General features: G+C 40.6%; 1 protein-coding gene across 1 annotated transcript in view; it reads left to right on the top strand.

The window, feature by feature from the left end:
• The window catches only part of LOC311110564 (phospholipid phosphatase 4-like), a gene marked incomplete at both ends in the record, with an annotated part of 189,376 nt that overhangs the window by 47,982 nt on the left and 115,201 nt on the right, over nucleotides 1-26,193 (top strand). Inside the window, 2 exons of the mRNA XM_084153069.1 lie at nucleotides 13,797-13,905; nucleotides 26,075-26,165. Coding sequence (XP_084009195.1) covers nucleotides 13,797-13,905; nucleotides 26,075-26,165 — 200 coding nt within the window. The remainder of the gene's footprint in view (nucleotides 1-13,796; nucleotides 13,906-26,074; nucleotides 26,166-26,193) is intronic.

Raw genomic sequence — 26,193 nt, 5'->3', positions numbered from 1 at the left:
TTTTGTGTATGTCCATTGCATGAAATCCAAATAGAAATCCATTTAAATTACAGGTTGTAACGCAATAAAATAGGAAAAGCCAAAGGGGACGAATACTTTTGCATTTTTATGGATATATATAAAGAAATGTAAATCGAAAAAAGGTAAAATGAAACAAAGTGCAGCTAGTTTGCGGTCTTTGGAAATGATTGTGTTAGCTATGTTGTTGGCTAGCTCCTCTGAACAACAGTGTCCTGACGAGTGAGCACATTTTCTATGCCAGATGAAATTGCGCGTCATTAGCACATTGTTATGGATGTATACATATAAATGTCACTAGAAAACAGCTTAAACAAATGCAAATGTGGCTACTTTGCTGTTATTCTGGCTGCTTGACGTGACTATAAATTAGCCATAGTTGGCTAGCTAGCAAGCAAGGGATAAGAACGTTGACAGCCAGTATGGCAATGGAACATTTAGAACGAAAGATACAGAACAAAAAATGCCTCCCAAGTGGCGCAGCGGTCTAAGGTATTGCATCGCAGTGCTTGAGGCGTCACTACAGACCCGGGTTCGAACCCAGGCTGTGTCACATCCAGCCTTGACCAAAAGACCCATTAGATGGTGCACAATTGGTCCAGTGTCGTCTGGGTTAGGGGAGGGTTTGGCCGGCCGGGATTTCCTTGTCCCATCACGCTCTAGCGACTCCTTGTGGCGGGTCTGGCGCCTGCAAGCTGACTTCGGTCACTGGCTGGACAGTGTTTCATCTGACTTATTGGTGTGGCTGGCTTCCGGGCTAAGCGAGCAGTGTGTCAAGAAGCAGTGCAGCTGGGTCATGTTTTGGAGGACGCATGACCTTCGCCTCTCCCGAGTCTGTAGGGTAATTGCAGCGATGGGACAAGACTGTAATTGGGGGTAAAAGTAAAAAAATAACAATATACATAACAAAAAGATTGAATGACTGGGTCGCGTCTACGGCAACCGAACCAATAGAACGACCATCCGGCTTGGGTAGCAACCCTAGATTTGAATATGTTGGTAACCCGTTGTATAAAAGTGATAATGCCCTCGACGCCGGTGTTTGGAGGATATATTAGCACGGTTTACCTAAAAACACCCTTGCCAATATATATTCCAAACACCGGCTTCTCGGGCATTATCACTTAAGTATACTACAGTTTACTACAGAATTCTATAGTATTTTTTATATGGGAAGTTCACGTTTTTTTAAATACACACTTGGCAGCCATAGCCACTGAAATACATAGTTATGGCTAACATAAATAATAAACAATCACACACAAATTAAATGAGTAAACTCAAATATATTTTTTTATAAGTTGGCAGAAGTAAGGTATGGGGGATCTTCTGCATCTCTCAGTCTTGGTGTGTGGGACAGAGAGGAGGTGGGTGCTGCGGGAGGTTCTTTCTGTTATTCTCCTCTGCAGGTAACCAGTCTCGGAAGGGGGACTTGCAGCGAGAGATTGCAAAGTCCAGGCACAGCTGCTCTCTTTGCTCTTCAAGTGTCTGCAGTGTCAGTGTCTCCAGTGCATCGTGTACCTCACACAGTGGAGGCTGGTGACTTGAAACATTTAGGAGGATGTGAGACCCACGGTACAGGCACGGACCGCACAGAGACGATAAAGCGTGTTTCAAAAATCGTCAAAGACTAATTATTTTAACCTAAAGCATTTAATAAAGACATTTATAGTACAATATTATGGGTAATGGGAATGAGAGGGCTAATTACACAGTGTTGGGAAGGGATCCTAGCAGTGATTGAATGAGGGTATGAGGCATGAGTTGAGGTGTTCATAGGCAGGACAAGCTCATCATGGATGGACGGTGTTGGAGAAGAGCTCAAATCTTCCACTGAGGGCAGGACAGGATTTGACTGGGAAGACAAAAAACAATAACACAATACACTACACAGTTAGACAAAAGAGCTAAGAATGAGTTAGTCCAAGCAAGGAGTAAAATCATTGATGTCTAATAATTTGATTGTGCTTGTGTATGTGATTGACTCTACATACAGTAATGAGAGAAAATTGACAGGTCTTCTCACAGTGCTTCGAGAGGAAACATTCAATGTGCCAGTGGATGAGCGGGCACATGAGATGTGGCTTCAGTTCATGTCAGGAGAGAGTTGACAATGGTAGTGGAGTGGAGTGGTCATCACCTATTAATCAGGGAACAGGAGGGGACTTAGCTGTAAATGCTGTACAAATAGCAGATACATGACATTACAGCAGCACCATCATAGGTTTTATATGGGCTATGACGGGACCAGTTTTTCTAATCAGGTCACATGGTTTATTTTTTTTACAATTTAGACTAGACTAACAGGAGGGTTTCCTCTACCCAGACACAGAGACAACAACTGATAGACAATATAACTCACAGAGCCGAGCTTGCTTTATGCATGTTTGCATCATGCAGGCCTATGCAACTGTAGGCCTAATTAAAAATTAACTCACAGTCTATATCATCGCTATTATGATGATTGATTCATTCCAGTTAATAATTTGGGATTGAAAAGTTCTAGGCAGCCTAGCCAGACCAATTTTTAATATAAACCAAATTTGAACACATTCACATTTTCTCCTGACAAACAAATGGACTATACACACATAACGTTACCAACTTGTTTAACCTGACTAGATGGACAGGGTGCATAGGCTGTATGCAGCTGCTGTTCTTAGTAGCCTACCGTTGATCAGACTGAAAAATCGTCTAATTTTCATCCCATTCAGCATGTCAGATCTATAATGTTTAGGTGATAAACTGCTTGTGACCCTGTTTCTTCTTACCTTCTCGTTGTGCTGCGCAGTATGAATATGCAGATGTTCGTCCATTACATGATCGATGCGGCTTTTTCCAAGAAGCTTGAATATAATGTGGGCAATGAAAGGGGTTATTCAACAAAGAATTAGTATAATAATAGTATAATAATTATTAGTATTAGCTAGCCATTCTGGTGGAGAAAACTGAGCTCTGGTAGCTAGATAACGTTAGCACTTGCTACTAAAGTTACTCCATACAAAAATAAAGTTCTAAAACCAAGAAAACAATATATACTCTACCTCCTCCGTCTCCTGTAGTTTGAAGAAACTAATTTGAATTTAATAATATCCAAAAATGCTCAACTATGACTCTTTACTCTCAGTCTCTATCCAATATGTCACCAACTCACCAAGCTTCTCAACACATAGAACCCCCATAATGCTCTGTGGCACAACCCCAATACACCACACTAAGTTCGTTCTCTGATCCTAATCCTATGATTGGATGGACAACGTCAGTTCATATCGTAAAAACCTTGATTGGTTGGAGGACGTCCTACTGAAGTGGTCATAAACCCACAATGTAGGTCTATGGAAGGGGATAAGGCTAACGAGCCTCCTAGGTTTTGTATTGAAGTCAATGTGTAGCCAGAGGAGGACAGGGAATAGTTGTTCTCCAGCTACACCATGGTTCTAGCCTAGTGTGTCTTGTTGAGACTACTGTAGACCTTCAATGCAAAACAGTGTTTTATAATCAGGTATTTGGTGACGTGAATATATTTAGTATAGTTTTATCTAAAAATGCTCACTTTTTTAATGTTCATTATTTTAAATTTAAATTTTAAATTTTCTGAAATTCACTGAGAGTAGAATGGTCCTCCCCTTCCTCCTCTGAGGAGCCTCCAATGACCTCACATATACAGTGCCCAGGATGATGCGGCAAGCAAGCTTTTGGATGCTCTAGAGCTGGTCTGAGAGCACTTGGGATAATGAGCTATGCCAAACTTGTAGCCAACGAGGCACTGAAACTACTCTGTACTCCGTTAAAGTTATCTAGATGCACAGTATTAACCATTCTGTTCCAAAACCGTGTGTCTGCAGTAAAATATGCTCTCTGAACTGTTGTTGTTGTTGTTGTTGTTGGGGTGGTTGTAGGGATGGTGGTGGTGGTGGTGTGTGGTCATTTGATCAGGTCTTGGCCATAGGTGGCTAAAGGTACCTTCATACCATGGTGGAATAGAACCAGAGAGCTAATGAAGACAAATAAAACACAATAAGCTGCTCTCCTGCAAAAGTGCAGAGCCCCCTGGCTGGTATTTATGGGCAGCATAAATACCGTGGATGTGTTCTTGGACGATCTGTAAGAGAGACAGCAAGAAAGGGAATTAGAGAAAGTGAGAGCCTTTTTCTTTGAATGGATCAAAAGAAAAAGTGACTATTAGAAAAAGTGAGCGAGAGAGCGAAAGAAAGAGGTAGAGGTTGTGCCTGTTGGTAAACAGTGAAGGGTCTGAGGGCCTGGGGCCCCGATCTAGCGCTGATGAAAGTCTATGACCGGGGCTGCTTCTGCAGAAAAACAATGAGCTGACCCTTCACTGTGTACCAACAGGCACAACCTCTACCTCTTTATTTCGCTCTCTCGCTCACTTTTTCTAATAGTCACTTTTTCTTTTGATCCATTCAAAGAAAAAGGCTCTCACTTTCTCTAATTCCCTTTCTTGCTATCTCTCTTACTGATCGTCCAAGAACACATCCACGGGCACACGCAAGCACACACAAAAACATACAGACACACAGATGCATCTAACCGGAGTGCTTTGAAGCGATATTCGCCCAAACACTCCCCAGCTGGATAGATTGGAGGGCCTGCTGGGTCTGTCATTACCATGCTCTGCTCTAGTATTAGAATATCAAATCAAAGTTTATTGGTTGCGTAAACAGATTTGTAGATGTTATCAAAATGCAGTGAAATAACTGTGATTCTAGCTCCAACAGTGCAGTAATATCTAGCAATATATTTATTTTAATTTTTCATACACACATCATCCAGAAAAATACAGAATATTAAGAAATATCAGAACAAGCAATGTCAGAGACCAGAATATAAATATATACTGTATACATATAATATATACACCATGTCGTCGAACATCTCGTTCCAAAATCATGGACATTAATATAAAGTTGGTCCCCCCTTTCCTGCTATAACAACCTCCACTCTTCTGGGAAGGCTTTCCACTAGATGTTGGAACATTGCTGCAGGGACTTGCTTCCATTCAGCCACAAGAGCATTAGTGAGGTCGGGCAATGATGTTGGGCGATTAGGCCTGGCTCGCAGTCGGCGTTCCAATTCATCCCAAAGGTGTTCGATGGGGTTGAGGTCAGGGCTCTGTGCAGGTCATGTCATTGTATGCTGTAGCGTTAAGATTTCCTATTCACTGGAACTAAGGGGCCTAGCCCGAACCATGAAAAACAGCCCCAGACCATTATTCCTCCTCCAACAAACTTTACAGTTGGCACTATGCATTTGGGCAGGTAGCGTACTCCTGGCATCCGCCAAACCCAGATTTGTCCGTCAGACAGCCAGATGGTCAAGTGTGATTCATCACTCAAGAGAAAGTGTTTCCACTGCTCCAGAGTCCAATGGCGCCAAGCTTTACACCACTCCAGCCAACACTTGGCATTGAACATGGTGTTCTTAGGCTTGTGTGCGGCTGCTCAGCCATGGAAACCCATTTCATGAAGCTCCCAACGAACAGTTATTGTGCTGACATTGCTTCCAGTTTGGAACTCGGTAGTGAGTGTTGCAACCCAGGACAGACGATTTTTACTCACTATGCGCTTCAGCACTTGGCAGTCCCGTTCTGTGAGCTTGTGTGGCCTAGCACTTTGCGGCTGAGCAGTTGTTGCTCCTAGACGTTTCCACTTCACAATAACAGCACTTAAAGTTGACCGGGGCAGCTCTAACAGGGCAGAAATTTGATGAACTGACTTGTTGGAAAGGTGGTATCCTATGACGGTGCCACGTTGAAAGTCACTGAGCTCTTCAGTATGGGCCACTCTACTGCCAATGTTTGTCTATGGAGATTGCATGGCTGTGTGCTCGATTTTATACCCCTGTCAGCAATAGGTGTGTCTGAAATAGCCAAATCCACTAATTTGAAGGGTTGTCCATATACTTTTGGCCATTTAGTGTTTACTGAACAAAATTAAAAACGCAAAATGCAACAATTTCAACGATTTCACTGAGTTACAGTTCATATAAGGAAATCAGTCAATTGAAGGATTCGGCCCTAATCTATGGATTTCACATGACTGGGCAGGGGCGCTCACTGGGGAGCCGGGCCCAGCCAATCAGAAGGAGTTTTTCGCCACATAAGGGTTTTATTACAAACAGAAATAATCCTCAGTTTCATCAACTGTCTGGGTGGTTGGTCTCAGACAATCCCGCAGGTGAAGAAGCCGGATGTGGAGGTCCTGGACTGTCGTGGTTACACATGGTCTGCCGTTGTTAGGCCGGTTAGACATACTGCCAAATTCTATAAAACGATGTTGGAGGCAGCTTATGGTAGCGAATTGAATATTAAAATCTCTGGCTACAGCTCTCGTGGACATTCCTCCAGTCAGCATGCCAATTGCACGCCCCCCCCAAAACTTGAGACATCTGTGGCATTGTGTTGTGTGACAAAACTGCACATTTTAGAGTGGCCTTTTATTGTCCCCAGCACAAGGTGCACCTGTGTAATGATCATGTTGTTTAATCAACTTCTTGATATGCAACACCTGTCAGGTGGATGGATTATCTTTGCAAAGGAGAAATGCTCACTAACAGGGATGTAAACAAATTTATGCACAACATTTGAGAGAAATAAGCTTTTTGTGTGTATGGAACATTTCAGGGATATATTATTTCAGGTCATGAAAGATGGGACCAACACTTTACATGTTGCGTTTATATTTTTGTTCAGTAAATGGTGTGCAAAGACAGCATGGACAGTATATGAATAGAAAAATGTGTACAGCAGTAGTTATATAGGATGAGCCATGACTAGAATTCAGTGCCGTTTATGATGAGGGAGGACAATTCTTTTTTTCATGAGCATGGTCTTATTTCTATTACAGCATGTTGGATGACTGTCATTCATATTCCATTCACCCAGTTCAATGTAACATTGATAGGTTTAGGCTACTACATGATACTCTAATTTTCCCTATACCCATTATCAGTTTGCTACAACCTAGCCAATAAATGAAAGCTTACAACGTAGGTGCACACAGGTCGAGAGAAAACATTTATATGACAGACAGTGACACATGGACAGACAGTGACACATTCAATACCGCCTTGCACACTCTTGCCATGAATCTACCTTATCTAGGGCATCCAACAGTTGCAAACAAGAGTTTCTATTGGACAAAATCAGGTATTTTTATCCCAGTTTCGTTTGCTTCCGTTTAAGAAACATTTTTCAACAGAATCGGCGGAATGAATACACCCCTGATCATGCAAATTGTTCACTTTCATACCAGCCACGTTGTATTCCTTCTCACCTCTATTCACTCTCCTCCTCTCACCTTTTCCCTTCGTTTGTGGACTTCAATGAACAACACATCAGCTGTATGTGACCAGGCGAAAAAAGCTTTCGAAGTCAGAACATGTCATAACCGCTATACACAGCTTACATCGTTGTCCCCATATTAGCTAAAGTAACATCATAGTCAATATAGCTAATAGAATTAATGCGTTAGTAAACCCGCTGCAATCATGCAGTAACGTTACAGTGTATAGTCAGTAAGCAGTTACACCGGCGGGTATATTTTATATAAATTAATAAAACCAAAAGCTTACCTTGACTTAGAAGAGTTCCAGTGTTGTGTTGGATAGTCATAGCCAGCTAGCTAACATAGCATCCCTCTGTTTGAGCCTTGTGTTTGAGTAACTAAACTAGCCTGCTGCATTTGCTAGCTAAGTAAGTGAAACTGAAAGTGAAAGAAAATGACAAAATCTCTCTCTCTCTCTCTTGCTTCTTGTTCATTTTTGAAGAAATTAATTTGTGCTGCTACCCTACAGAGTGCTGTTGAGGCTACTGTAGACCTTCATTGCAAAACAGTGTGTTTTATTCAGTTATTTTTACTTTTATTTTATTTTATGAAATTCACTGTTTTGACTCCTCTGAGGAGCCTCCACTGCTAGAATATAGTATATACGTATAAAGTGGATAAACCAGTACGTAAACATTATTAAAGTGAAAAGTATTCAATGAATAGAATACAGTATATACAGTCCCTTCAGGAAGTATTGTATCACACCCCTTGACTTTTTCGACATTTTGTTGTGTTACAGCCTGATTTAAAATTTATTAAATTGTGATTTTTTGTCACCGGCCAACACACAATACCCCATAATGTCAAAGTGGAATTATGTTTTTGAAAATATTTACAAATGAATTTAAAAAATGAAAATCTATGGCAAGACCGGAAAAAGGTTGTCTAGCAATGATCAACAACCAATTTGACAGACCTTGAAGAATTTTGAAAAAAATAATGGCACATTTTGCACAATCCAAGTGTTGAAAGCTCTAAGAGACTTACCCAGAAAGACTCACAGCTGTAATCGCTGCCAAAGGTGATTATAACATGTATTGACTCAGGGGGTAGAATACTAATCTAATCAAGATACAGTATATTAGTGTCTTATTTTTCATGCATTTTTTTACAAATGTTAGAATTTCTTTCCACTTTGACATTACAGACTATTTTGTGTAGATCATTGACAATAAATTACAGTTAAATCAATTTTAATTCCACTTTGTAACACAACAAAATGTGGAAAAAGGCAAGGGGTGTGAATACTTTCTTAAGGCACTGTACATATAAAGTGGGCAAAACAGTATGTAAACATTATTAAAGTGACCAGTGTTCAAAAACTCTATCTACATAGGGCAGCAGTCTCTAAGGTGCAGGGTAGAGTATTGGGTGGTAGCTGGCTATAACAGTGACTAAGGCTAGTGTTGACTGTTTAACAGTCTGATGGCCTGGAAATAGAAGCTGTTTCTCAGTCTCTCTGTCCCAGCTTTGATGCACCTGTACAGTCTCCGCCTTCTAGATGGTAGCGGGGTGAACAGGCTGTGGCTCAGGTGGCTGAGGTCCTTGATGATCTTCTTGGCCTTCCTGTGACACCATGTGCTGTATACAGTTGAAGTCAGAAGTTTACATGCACCTTAGCCAAATACATTTAAACTCAGTTTTTCACAATTCTTGACATTTAATCCTAGTAAAAATTACCTGTCTAAGGTCAGTGAGGATCACCACTTTATTTTAAGAATGTGAAATGTCAGAATAATAGTAGTGATATTTATTTCAACTTTCATTTCTTTCATCACATTCCCAGTGGATCAGAAGTTTATATACACTCAATTAGTATTTGGTAGCATTGCCTTAATTTTTTTTAACTTGGGTCAAACGTTTCGGGTAGCCTTCCACAAGCTTCCCACAATAAGTTGGGTGAATTTTGGCCCATTCCTCCTGACAGAGCTGGTGTAACTTAGTCAGGTTTGTAGGCCTCCTTGCTCGTACAAGCTTTTTCAGTTCTGCCCACACATTTTCTATAGGATTGAGGTCAGGGCTTTGTGATGGTTACTCCAATACCTTTACTTTGTTGTCCTTAAGCCATTTTGCCACAACTTTGGAAGTATGCTTGGGGTCATTGTCCATTTGGAAGACCCATTTGCGACCAAGCTTTAACTTCCTGACTGATGTCTTGAGATATTGCTCCAATATATCCACATAAAAATTTTTCTTCCCTCATGATGCCATCTATTTTGTGAAGTGCACCAGTCCCTCTTGCAGCAAAGCACCCCCACAGCATGATGCTGCCACCCCCATGCTTCACGGTTGGGATGGTGTTCTTTGGCTTGCAAGCAACCCCCTTTTTCCTCCAAACATAACGATGGTCATTATGGCCAAACAGTTCTATTTTTGTTTCATCAGACCAGAGGACATTTCTCCAAAAAGAACAATCATCTCTAGGAGACAGAACGCATCTCCTTCCTGAGCGGGATGATGGCTGCGTGGTCCCATGGTGTTCATACTTGCATACTATTGTTGGTACAGATAAATGTGGTACCTTCAGGTATTTGGAAATTGCTCCCAAGGATGAACCAGACTTGTGGACGTCTACATTTTTTTTTTCTGAGGTCTTGGCTGATTTCTTTTGATTTTCCCATGATGTCAAGCAAAGAGGCACTGAGTTTGAAGGTAGGCCTTGAAATACATCCACAGGTTCACCTCCAATTGTCAAAAATTATGTCAATTAGCCTATTTTTTATTTTTATTTTTTATTTTTTATTTCACCTTTATTTAACCAGGTAAGCCAGTTGAGAACAAGTTCTCATTTACAACTGCGACCTGGCCAAGATAAAGCAAAGTAGTGCAATAAAAACAACAGAGTTACATATGGGGTAAAAAAAACATAAAGTCAGAAAATACAACAGAAAATATATATACAGTGTGTGCAAATGTAGCAAGTTATGGAGGTAAGGCAATAAATAGGCTATAGTGCAGAATAATTACAATAGTATTAACACTGGAATAATCAGTGCTAATCAGAAGCTTCTAAAGCCATGACATCATTTTCTGGAATTTTCCAAGCTGTTTAAAGGCACATTGAACTTAGTGTATGTAAACTTCTGACCCACAGTGAATTATAAGTGAAATAATCTGTATTTAAACAATTGTTGGAAAATTACTTGTGTCATGCACAAAGTAGATGTCCTAACCGACTTGCCAAAACTATAGTTTGTTAACAAGAAATTTGTGGAGTGGTTGAAAAACGAGTTTTAATGACTCCAACCTAAGTATATGTAAACTTCCGACTTCAACTGTATTTCCTGGAGTGCAGGCAGTGTGCCCCCGGTGATGTGTTGGGCTGACCACCCTCTGAAGAGCCCTGCGGTGCAATTGCTGTAGCAGGCGGTGATACAGCTCGACACGATGCTCTCAATAGTGCATCTGTAGAAGTTTGTGAGGGTCTTAGGGGCCAAACCAAATTTCTTCAGCCTCCTGAGGTTGAAGAGGCGCTGTTGCGCCTTCTTCACCACGCTGTCTGTGTGAACCATTTCAGATTATTAGTGATGTGCACACCAAGGAACCTGAAGCTTTTGACCCTCTCCACTGCGGTCCTATCTCTGTGGATGGGGGCATGCTCTCTCTGCTGTCTCCTGTGGTCCACGATCAGCTCCTTCACTTTGTTGACATTGAGGGAGAGGTTATTTTCCTGGCACCACTCTGCCAGGGTTGTCACCTCCTCCCTGTAGGCTGTTTCATCATTGTTGGTAATCAGGCCTACAACTGTTGGCCTGATTGATGATCATTGCACCCATCACAGCAGTGACAAATATCCTCCCTGTCATGACCTGTAATGGATGGGACTGGGATTGCTCTCATCGGATCGTGGTTAATCATGACGGCGATGACAAGGCATTTTAGAAAAGAACAGCCAACCATATCCACTATGAGTGAATGGAAAAGGCATATAGCTCTAACTGAATGTAGTGTTAAACTTTTTTATTTTTAAAGGAGATCGGAAGTTCCAATCTCCTTCCGTATCTCATTCAATTAAATTAATTTATTTTTTATTACAGGACAGTTTTTTATTATATTCACTTTACGATTATGCAATCGTTTTTGTTGTTGTTGCTAAGTGTCAGAATAGCCGCAGCAAAAATCATTCATTTTTTACAGCAAATATCACCAAAGAATCCTCCGAAATCCTGGAAGGACTGTATATTGGGAGACAGGTATTAGAGAGGTTTACAGAGGAAGGGTATAGACAGTTGGTAGAGCCAGAGCTTGATCCCCCATCGCCAGGGTGTGGTCCAGAGTCAGGAGCTTAAACTGTTACATCAGACTCTGGCACTTGGCTTAGGTGGGTTTTGAGCTTCTATATAGGACCTCATCAACCCATATGTAGACGTTTTATGAATTGACTGATGAGAGAGGTGTAGGAAAAAAACAATAAAATAGGCTAGCCAGGGGAACTCCTGTGTGTGCTGCATTGATCTGTTCTAAGAGGAGATATAAAGCAGTTTCAACGCTTGAGGTAGAAATATCATTGACATTTGAAATAGAACATTTAATTACTTTGAGCCTCTGATGGAGGCAGATTCATACGTTTCTCTGTGACCTATAACGTCTGTCAACCTTGACTTAATATCTTACAATAACTTAAGCCACAGTAATACATTATAGACACTGCAATTATGAAGATTAAATGAAAATAGTTGAAATTACAGTTTTTCTTTAATAGCATTTGCATTATTTCCTTTTCCTGTTCACTTAAGATTATCGCCTCTGTGCACACACATGGCCATCAAAGTAGCTTTTGGGATTCCAGAAGTGCCGTAGCTCCCTATCATGAAATAAAGAAGAAAGATCACTTCCAAAGTACATTTCCTGCCGCTGCTCAATCTTGAGTGAGTGTGTGTGTGTGTCTGCATTCATGACACACACTCAACCCTGACCCGCACACACACACACACACACACACACACACACACACACACACACACACACACACGCACGCACACACACACACACACACACACACACACACACACACACACACACACACACACACACACACACACACACACACACATATACATACACACGGGTGTGTACATGAGTGTGTATGCATGTGTGTATGTGTGTATGCATTCATGCCTGTGTGTGCATGTGTGTGCAGTGGTGAAAAAAGTACTCAATTGTCATACTTAAGTAAAAGTAAAGATACCTTAATAGAAAATGAGTCAAGTAAAAGTGAAAGTCACCCAGTAAAATACTACTCGAGTAAAAGTAAAAAATATATTTGGTTTTAAATCTAAGTATCAAAAGTAAATGTAATTGCTAAAATATACTTAAGTATCAAAAGTAAAAGTATAAATAAATTCAAATTCCTTATATTAAGCAAACCAGACGGCACAATTTTCTTGTTTGTTTAATTGACTGTATAGCCAGGGGCACACTCCAACACTCAGACATAATTTACAAATGAAGCATTTGTGTTAAGTGAGTCGGCCAGATCAGAGACAGTAGGGATGACCAGGAATGTTTTCTTGATAAGTGCGTGAATTGGACCATTTTCCTGTCCTGCTAAACATTCATAATGTAACGCATACTTTTGGGTGTCAAGGAAAATGTATGGAGTAAAAAGTTGATTATTTTCTTTAGGAATGTAGTGAAGTAAAAGTACAAGTATTTTTACTTAAATACTTTACACCACTGTGTGTGTGAATGTGTGTATCTGTGTGTGCCCGTGCCTGTGTGTGTGTACATGTACATCCATTCAGGCATGTTGGGGTTCGGTATGTGGGTGTGTTCCATGAGAAACTCATTAAGGCAAAGGGGAGTGGGTAGGACATAAGCCCAGTAGAGTGACAGGTCTACCTATCCTGTAGTCTGTAGTTAATGACTGAGGGGGTGGACACAGCAGGGGGAGGTGGGTTGATACGGCTTGGCTGACACCATTTAAAGGTGTCAGCATGCTTCAGTTCTGCTAGTGCCTATCCGAGTTCGGCTAGCCAAATCGAACGAGTATGCTTCCATACTCCCTTAAAAGACCTTCACTTGAAAAACGAGAAAAAAGCGGAAATAGCACTGTTTGTCCATTTTGAGATGCCGTAGCCAGTATACACTTCCTCAAAATAGTTTTTGCAGAGGAGATCATAGTCGCACAATTTAATATGTTAGCTTAGTAGAACCCCTCTCAAAGGCTTATAGACTTTTAGAGATTTTAACAGTTAAAAGTGTAGAAACGTGTTAAGTCCAGCAGCAAAAATCGAATCTCTTCAATGTTCTATACATACAGTGTTGGAGAACTAAAAAAATTGTATTACTGTAAAGAGATCTTGTGGTCCTGTAGAGCATGGGGCTTGCAATGCCAGGATTGTGGGTTTAATTCCAGCTGGGGCCACCCATATGAAAATAAATGTATTGTGAATGATTGAGAGCTAATGTGCATGTGTGTGTCTCCCTCAGATTCACAGAGTTCCTGGAGCCCTTTGAGAGAGTAATCCAGCCAGAGGAGCTGTGGCTCTACAAAAACCCCTTGGTGGAGTCAGACCACATCCCCAAGAGGGTCATGTTCGTAAGTGACACACGCGCGGACAGACGGATGTGCACACACACGAGCACACACACGCACACAACATCATCATCACCATCATCCTCATCTCACTCATTCTATTACCCCTCAGAAATGAGACTCAAATGCAGGAAGTGTATTGGCCATCTTGCATTTAGATGGTCTGTGGACTGGGAAATTAGTCATTCAGGATAAAGCCTCCAATTCTCTATTGGCATATGGTCTAAGCATTCATCAATAGATATGAAAAGTGCATCACAGAGCCATATTGATCAATCGTCTTTTAAAAAATTGCCTGCAAGTCTCTATGGAAAGAATACGGGCATTGGAGGGCCATGGAGGACATTGCCAATCAATTTTCACAAACATAACAAGGCATAATCCACAGGACACCTTTTTCTGTTGTAAGCATATAAAACATAAGCAAATTAACTACTGTAAATCTAAAACCCCCAATCTCCTTAATGCTGAGTGCCAAGCAGAGACGTATCGGGTCCCATTTTTACAGTCTTTGTTATGACTCTGCCAGGGATCGCACTCCAAACCTTCCAGTCTCAGGGCAGACGATAAGGCCACTGAGTTGTCTCTTTCATGTGTTAGTGCTATCTTATTGTTGAGGAATTAAGTTGTACTGTAAGGTCATGTAGAAAACACAGACGGCAATTGCTTGTAATCACAATACATTGTATTAGACATTGATTGTGCAAACAAAGCTTTATCTTATTTTGTTGATAGAAGCAAGTAGGGATCAAACCTGTGACCTTTGTTGTTTTCACCATGGAAGTAATCCACTGTACCACAGGACTGAAGCTAACGCATATTCAAAACATCCAGTTTGCACTTTGTCTTACAGAGAGGATAACTATTAACTAAGAAAAATAAGTATCGTCTCTACTTTTTTCTCTCACCAGTCCTCTTCATATACTGTCTAGTTTCGACTTCCCTAACAATTGACAGATTTGTTTTCAATATGTTGGGCAACATCTCCATAAACATATTGTTTTCTTATAACCACTTTGCTGAAGTTCTGTATGTTGAGAGACTTTCTGAGAGTATTATGAGAATGTTCCGTGCCTGTTGTTATAGGTGTCTTGCATGACATCTCCATCAACATAAGCAGAACGTTCTAGCAAAGTTTTCTCAGAACCACTTCTATTAAATCCAAACATAATTGCTGAAGTATGCTCAGGGAAAGTTATTGGAACAAACATGTCATAACATCACACTGTAATGTTACGAGAGTCTTGTGGGAATACTCAGTTTTACGGGCTCCTGACCAATTCTGCTATTTATTTTTTTCGTACACTGATCTTAAATTTTTTGGTACATAATATCTCCGCCATAATTTCCTATGACCGAATACAGCTTCTAGACATCACCTCAATTTGGATTAACATTTCTACTTCAATGACCCGGCAGCTCTGGACATTCTGCTTACTCTGGACCAGTGCCCTAATCCTTGGGACTCGAAAGAGGAAGCAGTGGTGAAAGAGAGGCAGGCGAGGCGGCATCCTGACGAGACTACATCAGCTAGCAAATAGACCGCCATTTCCCTCTGTTCTACTGGCAAACGTTTAGTCACTGGAGAACAAACTGGATGAGCTCCGTTCGATACTATCCTATCAACGGAACCTGAAAAACTGTAATATTCTATGTCTCTCAGAGTCATGGCTGAAGGAGGACATGGATAATACATCTTGCTGGTTTTTCTATGAATCGTCAAGACTTGACGGCAGACTCAGGTAAGACGAAGGGAGAAGAGGTGTGTCTCTTTGTTAACAAAAGCTGGTGCACAATCTCCAATGTTAAGGAAGTCTTGAGTTTTTGCTCGCCTGTGTTAGAATACCTCATGATAAGCTGCAGACCATACTATTTACCAAGAGAGTTTTCACCTATATTTTTTGTTGCTGTCTATTTACCACCACAAACCAATGCTGGCACTAAGACCACATTCAACGAGCTGTATAGGGCCATAAGCAAATAAGAAAATGCACATACAGAGGCAGCATTTCTTGTGGCCGTTGATTTTAATGCAGGGAAACTGAAATACATTTTACCTCATTTTCACCAACATGTCACCTGTGCAACTAGAGGCGACAAAACTCTAGGTCACTAATACTCCACACAGAAATGCACACAAGGCCCTCCCTCGCCCTTCCTTTGGCAAATCAGATCATAACTATATCCTCCTGCTTCCTGCTTACAAGCAAAAACTCAAACAGGAAGTACCAGTGCAGAAATAGTCAGATAATCTACAGGACTGTTTCGCTAATACAGACTGGAATGTGTTCCAGGATTCATCCGATAACATTGAGGAGTTTACCACATCAGTAACCGGCTTCATTAAGAAGTGCATCGACGACGTCGTCCCCACAGTGACCGTACATACAGCACATATCCCAACCAGAAGCCGTGGATTAAAGGCAACATCTGCACGGAGCTCAAGTCAAATAAAATCTAAATGTACAGTGCCTTGCAAATGTATTCATCCCCCTTGACGTTTTTCCTATTTTGTTGCATTACAACCTATAATTTAAATAGATTTTTGTTTGGATTTCATGTATTGGACGTACACAAAATAGTTGACATTGGTGAAGTGAAATGAAAAAATGTACTTGTTTCAAAAAATTCTAAAATATAAATATCCCCTAAATAAGATCTGGTGCAACCAATTACCTTCAGAAGTCACATAATTAGTTAAATAAAGTCCACCTGTGTGCAATCTAAGTGTCACATGATCTGTCACATGATCTCAGTATTTATACACCTGTTCTGAAAGGCCCCAGAGTCTGCAACACCACTAAGCAAGGGGCACCACCAAGCAAGCGCACCATGCTGTGAGGATGTTTTTAATCGGCAGGGACTGGGAAACTGGTCAGAATTGAAGGAATGATGGATGGCGCTAAATACAGGGAAATTCTTGAGGGAAACCTGTTTCAGTCTTCCAGAGATTTGAGACTGGGACGGAGGTTCACCTTCCAGCAGGACAATGACCCTAAGCATACTGCTAAAGCAACACTTGAGTGGTTTTAGGGGAAACATTTAAATGTCTTGGAATGGCCTATTCAAAGCCCAGACCTCAATCCAATTGAGAATCTGTGGTATGACTTAAAGATTGCTGTACACCAGCAGAACCCATCCAACTTGAAGGAGCTGGAGCAGTTTTGCCTACCCAGTGGCTAGATGTGCCAAGCTCATAGAGACATGCCCCAAGACACTTGCAGCTGTAATTGTTGTTAAAGGTGGGGGGGAAAACTCAAGTTTTCAGTATTTTTTCCCAATAAAAAATATTTTGCATCTTCAAGGTGGTAGGCATGTTGTGTAAATCAAATGATATAAACCCCCCAAAAATCCATTTTAATTCCAGGTTGTAAGGCAACAAAATAGGAAAAATGCCAAGGGGGGGGTGAATACTTTCACATGCCACTGTATCAATTTACCAATTTGGCACTTTTGGGCAGACTTGATACAAAATACAGTGGGAAAAAAAAGTATTTAGTCAGCCACCAATTGTGCAAGTTCTCCCACTTAAAAAGATGAGAAAGGCCTTTAAATTTCATCATAGGTACACATCAACTATGACAGACAAATTGAGAGAAAAAAAATCCAGAAAATCATATTGTAGGATTTTTTATGAATTTATTTGCAAATTATGGTGGAAAATAAGTATTTGGTCACCTACAAACAAGCAAGATTTCTGGCTCTCACAGACCTGTAACTTCTTCTTTAAGAGGCTCCTCTGTCCTCCACTCGTTACCTGTATTAATGGCACCTGTTTGAACTTGTTATCAGCATAAAAGACACCTGTCCACAACCTCAAACAGTCACACTCCAAACTCCACTCTGGCCAAGACCAAAGAGCTGTCAAAGGACACCAGAAACAAAATTGTAGACCAGCACCAGGCTGGGAAGACTGAATCTGCAATAGGTAAGCAGCTTGATTTGAAGAAATCAACTGTGGGAGCAATTATTAGGAAATGGAAGACATACAAGACCACTGATAATCTCCCTCGATCTGGGGCTCCACGCAAGATCTCACCCCGTGGGGTCAAAATGATCACAAGAACGGTGAGCAAAAATCCCAGAACCACACGGGGGGACCTAGTGAATGACCTGCAGAGAGCTGGGACCAAAGTAACATAGCCTACCATCAGTAACACACTACGCCGCCAGGGACTCAAATCCTGCAGTGCAAGACGTGTCCCCCTGCTTAAGCCAGTACATGTCCAGGCCCGTCTGAAGTTTGCTAGAGTGCATTTGGATGATCCAGAAGAGGATTGGGAGAATGTCATATGGTCAGATGAAACCAAAATAGAACTTTTTGGTAAAAACTCAACTCGTCGTGTTTGGAGGACAAAGAATGCTGAGTTGCATCCAAAGAACACCTTACCTACTGTGAAGCATGGGGGTGGAAACATCATGCTTTGGGGCTGTTTTTCTGCAAAGGGACCAGGACGACTGATCCGTGTAAAGGAAAGAATGAATGGGGCCATGTATCGTGAGATTTTGAGTGAAAACCTCCTTCCATCAGCAAGGGCATTGAAGATGAAACGTGGCTGGGTCTTTCAGCATGACAATGATCCCAAACACACCGCCCGGGCAACGAAGGAGTGGCTTTGTAAGAAGCATTTCAAGGTCCTGGAGTGGCCTAGCCAGTCTCCAGATCTCAACCCCATAGAAAATCTTTGGAGGGAGTTGAAAGTCTGTGTTGCCCAGCGACAGCCTCAAAACATCACTGCTCTAGAGGAGATCTGCATGGAGGAATGGGCCAAAATACCAGCAACAGTGTGTGAAAACCTTTTGCAGACTTACAGAAAACGTTTGACCTGTGTCATTGCCAACAAAGGGTATATAACAAAGTATTGAGAAACTTTTGTTAATGACCAAATACTTATTTTCCACCATAATTTGCAAATAAATTCATTACAAATCCTAGAATGTGATTTTCTGGATTATTTTTTCTCATTTTGTCTGTCATAGTTGACGTGTACCTATGATGAAAATTACAGGCCTCGCTCATCTTTTTAAGTGGGAGAACTTGCACAATTGGTGGCTGACTAAATACTTATTTTCCCCACTGTAGTCCAGTATTGTAATGCTTCACTGGATCAATCTGAAACTTTGCACCCACACTGCTTCCATCTACTGGCCAAAATCTAAATTGTGCCTAAACTGCAATATTATATTGTGTAAGTTCTCTCTGCATTTCAAAGATGATGAAAAATAATAATAATTGAAAACGCATGTTATTTTGTTTGTATTATCTTTTACCAGATCTAATGTGTTACATTCTCCTACATTAATTTCACATTTCCACAAACTTCAAAGTGTTTCCTTTCAAATGGTATCAAACATATGCATATCTTTGCTTCAGGTCCTGAGCTACAGGCAGTTAGATTTGAGTATGTCATTTTAGGCGGAAATTGAAAAAAAAGTGCCGATCCTAGACAGGTGTGTGCACAGATAGGGCTCTACCTGTGCAGAGCACATGCCCCCTTGCCCTTCCAGTCTCCAAAGTGCCTTTTTCGGTGGTGTTATAATTTCTCCAATGATTATTATTTTTTGCATATTTTTTTTGTCAATGTTTTGAAGTTGTCATTAAAACCAAAAAGTATTGATTGTTGACCAGTCATCAGCATTGGCTCTCAAAGGCCGGCGTGCCGTGCATATCCAGATTAGAGACCAGAAAGAACTAGACCTACATTTATCATTCATATAAAATATCGTTTAGCAAATCTACTAACTGACTCATCTTTGGCTACCTGGAGCCTCATTTATAAGTAAATGTGCCATTTCTGAAAAGACTGCACGCATAAAAAAATATTGAGATTTATAAACTTGGTACACGCCATACATACGCATGTTTCCCGTTTTAATCAGACACGTCCTGAAACTGTGTGCGTGAACGAGCATTATAACTCCACCTGAAAAACACCCATCATTCACCTTTTATGGTGACAATAGTGCCCCTATTCGCTGTATACTTTGGAAGTATTGGAATTAGGCCGAGACAGTTTCTAAAGGAAATAGCAATGGTGAACTTGATCAAATGTCTTTGGAGGTGATGGCAGAATGTTAAAGTTTTGCAGTGACATTTGCTTTAGGCTTTCTGGCAGACCCGCAATAACATCTGCTAAACACGTGAATGTGACAAATAAAATTTGATATGATTTGTGCCCCATTGTCCTTGTCGATTATTGTCCCATGTCCATTGGTCTCGTGAGTACCGTGTATTGTGCTCTGGTTGTTTAAGGGTCTCGTCCTGTGTATTGTGTAGAAGTTACACCTCACTCTTTGTTTGGGTTACATTCCTTTTGTATATATATATATAGTATGTGTTTGTGTTGGATGGAGTAATAAAACCCCTAATATGTATTCCTGCGCCTGTCTTCTAATCATTATACAACGTGACAATTGCGGAAAGACAAAAACAATTGCAAATTGCTGTGGACCTGTAAACAGTTCCTTTGATCTTTGTTAGGTCCTAATGTTTTGCATTTACTTTTTCTCGAACCTATGCTGCACTGCACGCAAATTCTGAAACATTGCCTACTTGAAACAAGTTATTTTTTTCATTTCACTTCACCAATTTCGGCTATTTTGTGTATGTCCATTACATGAAATCCAAATAAAAATACATTTGAATTACAGGTTGTAATGCAACAAAATAGGAAAAATGCCAAGGAGGATGAATACTTTTGCAAGGCACTGTAATAGGGCCAATTAAATGAGAGATGCAGGCATGGTAATTTGTTGTAGGATACTTGGGGGATATAAACCCATCATGGCCAGAAAAGGTGAGGAATTTATTCTGCAATGGTTATACAAATACGTATTATGTTTAGAAATGAAAGATTATCTACTCGAGAAATATGAAATTACAGTATTCAGATGTACAGAGGTAGCCTACAATCGTCTGTTCTACTACACTGTTAAAATGAAGTGTGTTGTAACACCAAAACTAGGGCCACCAACTTGGAGATGAAACCTTAACTTTGCTGGAGTATTGAAACATCATCCTGAGATATTTTGAAACATTACATGGTGTGTTGTAACACCACTTAATCAAGTGTTGTGCAACACCTTGCCAGGGACTGGGAGCAATAACAGAAAAGATTGAAACCACTATGTTGGTGTTTCGAGTCCTGTTTAGTGCAGAAATAGATACCTTCTCTTTTGGTGTTGTTTCCTCTCTCTGAAGCTTCTAAACACCATTATGATGTTTTGAATCCTGTCTAGTGCAGAATTACATCCCTTTTTCTGAAGTGTGTTGATGTATTTGATCATTTGACATTTTATACCATATTGGCAGGCATTGTCAAGCACAGTGTTCAAACCACCAGCACTAACTGGAGGTTGAACTGCAAGAAATTAGAATTCTGCACTTGCCTCTTCCACAGACAATCATGAACATGGGAATGGGTGCTGTCCTCATTGAATGTCAATTTCCTGACAGTTTTGATATCCATTCATCATGATCGATTACATTATACTTTTATTTCTTCAAACATGCAAACAACATTGTGTGAAAGAATCATAAACTATAAAAAAATTTATTACCCACAATCCTCTAAAAACAGAGTCACGTGGCAAGATAAAAAATTAAAGGTGATTAAAACCAAATACTTCCAATGAGTTCAATCACTCAGTTTTCTCTCTCGCTGGTTATCCTCATGAAATATACTTACATTTTAGCAACATATTAAGTTGGAATTATTCTTACATTATTTTGGTAAAATGAAATGAACAAATCATTGAAACGATTTGCATAATTTCAAATATATATTTTGGGGAGATGACACATTATTGAGACAGTTGTGAAATGACAGAGGGGATACAGATAGGTAGGAGAAACAGATTGAAGGGTTGGAGCGGGGAATATAACCCCGGTCTTCGGTGGGGAGAGGGGTGACGTGTCTAAACCGGAAGTGTTACCGCTAGACATCGGACAGGCACACCTGATTCAACTTGTCAACTAATCATCAAGGCCTCAATGAGTTGAATGAGGCGTGTTTGTCCAGGGCTATAATGAAAATATGTATTGTTGGGGGTACTCGAGGACCAGGGTTGGGAAGCACTGATCTAGGAGATATATATATTTTTTACATATATTTAACCCCTTATTTTTGTTTGCAAAAAACTACCTCTATACTTCCATTCATTTATATGGGTTACCTTTAGACGAGTCCCGTGACACTTGTGGATGTTGTAGAGCAAAACGGAGAAGAGTCTCCCCTTTCTATAGAGTGATCATAGTAGTTCGTAGGCCAAACCGTTTGAATGCTACAGACATTTTCGTGAGAAGACCGATTTTCTGGATGTCTCCTGGTCTGGCAAATGGCTCTGCCACTTTCCACCGCAGATGCGGAAGGGGACATAGGCAGATGCAGTGGATTGAGACTTAACCTATACAAAAAACAAATATCTCTATTTTAAACTGACAGATTTTGCTGGGGATTTTTGTATTATGTTACTTAGATTGACGCACGGGTGAATCAATAGACTCTTAAGGATGAACCTGTTATTTGTAATGAACAAACATGACCATCTTATCCCCCATTTGCACAAGATACTAGGCTACTTGCCTGCTTGCAGTGCAATACTTCCACCACTAGAAACTGTGCGTATGCATGGTCTAAAATTTGCAGGAAGGTGAGCACATTCTCACGTCAAGTTCAGTTTTTATAAATGACAACTTTTGCGTGAAAACTGGCACATGCATGTTTAGGGATATATTTTGTGCATATGCATGGTTTATAAATGTTGATTGATCATTTTAATATTTCAGATAGGGGTAGTTTGGGTGTGTAAAGATAAGCATCTGTAACATCACACTACCTTCAATATTGTGGGATGAAGATATAACATATTCTGGCAAATTTATTAAGATATTTGTGAGGAAGAACAGGGGTACCCGGCTGGCAATGAATTTGATCAACCAGGAAATGGTGGAGCGATTTCTGCGTAGTGCATCTTTAATTTTCAGTTAACTGCTTGCAAGCCTTGCTAATTAGCTGATTGCACACCTGTGGCATCCTGACTGAAGCTCTTCAGTTTGTTTAAATTGAGGATGTTGTTCAGTGTCTGAGGGGGACTGCTGTTATGTCTGCAAGTTTTTAATAAAAATAAGCTATTTCTTACGATATCAACATCTCCGTCTCATCAATGTGCTAGGGCATCGGCCAGTTATCTCAGTGTTGGTCATTGTTAATAAGTGCAGCATTTATTCCAGTTCAAAATAGTTTTGCTAAATACTTTACTCATCACCTACTGGGCACACACTGGTTGAATCAACGTTGTTTCCTCATAATTTCAATTAAATTGAATTGAACCAACGTAGAATAGACGTTGAATTGAAGTCTGTGCCCAGTGGGCATATAATACTGCTTTCCCCTCTGCTTGTAAAAATTGTTCAACGAGTCTGTGACTGTGGTTGCGTGATTTTGTTTTGGGGGGTGGCTTTTTTTGTTTGAGCACATGCCTTCTAAAAGGTCTGTGCACGGGCCTGCTCTTTAAGGTCATCCATCTGAGCATGTCCCTGAAATTAGGAAACATTTTCTGGAAATTAAATACTATTCTCTCCTTCATGATGTTATGAGCAGTAACATCCTTGGTCTTTGCAAGGATCTACAAATACAAAACTACAAAGCCTCAGGCTCATATCCTAAAATACACACATACACACACAAACACACAAACGCAAGCATGTAGGGACGCACACATGCACTATCTTTCTAGGAACTCTTATGGGCAATAAACATAATTATTTCAGTTACCAACTCCACTTGGTAATTTCATTAGAGCTGAAATGTCAATGACTTCCATCTTCTAGACTCTTCCTTTCATACAAGCAGAACTCATTTTAATGATAGTCATGCTTGTAATCATTAGACCCACATCCTTGTTTTCTCTCTATCCCTGAAAATGAGTTTGAAATCTCCCCTTAATCACAAAGACATCCTGAAAGATGTGACTTTTCCAATGAACCCTCAAACTTTTGCGTCACAAGCAGCGTGTTACAGAATCCCCATGCCGAGGGCGCTGTGGAACTAATTTCCAACATATGTGTTGTTGTTTATGTCTGGCTGGCGCCACATATTCTAGCTCTCCCCTCACATGAGAGAGATCGATCACCTCCAGCTCGTGGCTTCAGCCAATCAGACTGTCCCAATGCACCCCACTCTCTGCCTATGCACTGATCATGCATCCTCTGATTGGTCAGATGCTCCTAGGTAGCATAGGACTGGCCTATCGGGTCCGTTGCATGCTCTCTCAAACATATAAGTATTAGCCGGGCCTGAACCGTGTTTTCTCGTCTGAAAACGTGGGTGGACATGTGTGCATGGGATGTGTAAACAAAGTAAGTTGTTGTCGATGTTGTTGTCATTACAGTATGTGCTAGAGTAGCAGTTTTTTCTATGTAGTTCTCATTCCTGTTATTATTATGTTACTACTGATATTGTCTGCAATGATTATTCACTGTTTACTACTTCCTATTTCCTATAGATTTAAATACAGTCCTTGCTCTTGTGTGTTGCTGTGCAATAGCCTACTACAATTGTTCTTACTGTCCTATTGCCATGCTAGTGTAGTGTATTAAGATTATGACTTTGTTAATGTTTTTTACGTGGAACCTGAGGGGATGTTTATTTTAGTGTCAGAGGGAATGTTTTAGAGTGACGCCACATACAACAGACAGGAAGTGTGTGTTGTAGACAGGGGATTGGACAGTAGAGGGAGCCACCCATATCTTGGGAAGATTATATATGCTGGGTAAAAGCGAAGAAGAGGTTAGAACAGACAGATTATCTTTGGACACTGTTCTCCAGCCCTGCAGGGTCTGTAAACCTATGCTGACATCTTGTGATATAAATAAAACTTATAATCAAAGTACAGCCTAAGCGGACTCTTTGTTTGACAGCAATAATTACCAGCATTGACGCGATACTACACTAGTCATTCATCTGGTGTTACCATGTACTACATGGTTATAATTAGATCATTATTAGATACAATCCTTGTTGTTCTATCCCATATCACATTCTATCGTACTGCATATTTCCATTCAGGCCAGTGTATTTATCTCCTGTATAGCATATTCATTCTACAGTATCTCTGTTTCTATCCAATACAGAACCATCCCCATGTACAGTATATGCCCATGTTCACCTCCAGTGTGTTTAAATAAAGTTCCTGTGTGTGTTAATTCTTGAGCTGCCCCCATCTAACCGGGGGTGGTGTCAGTGTGTCACAGGTCAGCAAATACGCAGTGACAGCGGCTTACTGTTGTCCCGAAACACATTGAAGAAGGTTAACACCATAACGTCTGTGTAACTTCCTTCCATGCCTTCTATAAAAAGCAAGGAAAATTATATTTAAAAACTAAAAAGGAACTCTCCAAATAGTTATTTTATTGTCATGACAAAATTACACATTTGTATTGACAAAGCAACGATACGCACTCTTTGTTTCTCCCTCTATTGCTTTTGTGTTGCACCCAGACAGGGTCGTGTCTATCCTGTATCTAATCCATAGTCATCCCTCATCCCAGAAGTTAAAGAGTCCTACTCAGTCTGTCCTCTCAAAGACCCACTAAGATCTCCTCGGTGAGGTTATAATTTCCAGAGAACGATAGTGATTTTGATACAGATTGCTGAACTGATGCGATAAATTTGATTCTAAAGAATGAAATGGTCCAATTATCTCTATCTCAAGGGAAATTCGATGTGCTGTGAACATCAATGTGCTGCACATCTTACAAATCAAATACAACACACATGTTTGCATCCACTGCAGATCCTGAAGGCAAACCAGGATTAATGAATTGGGGCCGAAAGTAATTAACACTTTTTGAAGCAGAAATATTTACCTGGTATCTGCGATGGCCCAAGTCTCCTATGGAGTGACAGCCACTGAACACCAAACAGAACTCTCTCTTTAGTGCAAGAGACTCCAGAGCACAATAAAGAACCTTGTCGGTGGCAGCCCATTTAGCACTTTTTGGATTAAAACTATTCACGGTAGATGCCACACTGCACACTCGCAATAGAAAGCCAGGAAATCGCCTTAGTGGACCTCTTTGGGAAATTATTAAGAGTTTCTGTAATCGACAGCAATGTCAGCGATACGTAAGTGTGTTGTTGTATGTCTTTATATTGTGTTTTCTTCACAGGCAATTTCATTTCTCACTCCTTTGGCTGTGATATTCGTGGTGAAGATCATTCGGCGGACAGATAAGACAGAAGTCAAGGAAGCGTGTCTAGGTATGTATGTTTTGGACCCTTAAATTGG

The sequence above is a fragment of the Coregonus lavaretus genome (genome assembly GCF_964263955.1).
Source record: "Coregonus lavaretus genome assembly, chromosome: 36".
In the NCBI taxonomy this organism is placed as follows: Eukaryota; Metazoa; Chordata; class Actinopteri; order Salmoniformes; family Salmonidae; genus Coregonus; species Coregonus lavaretus.
This window is presented reverse-complemented; position numbering and strand designations above follow the sequence as displayed.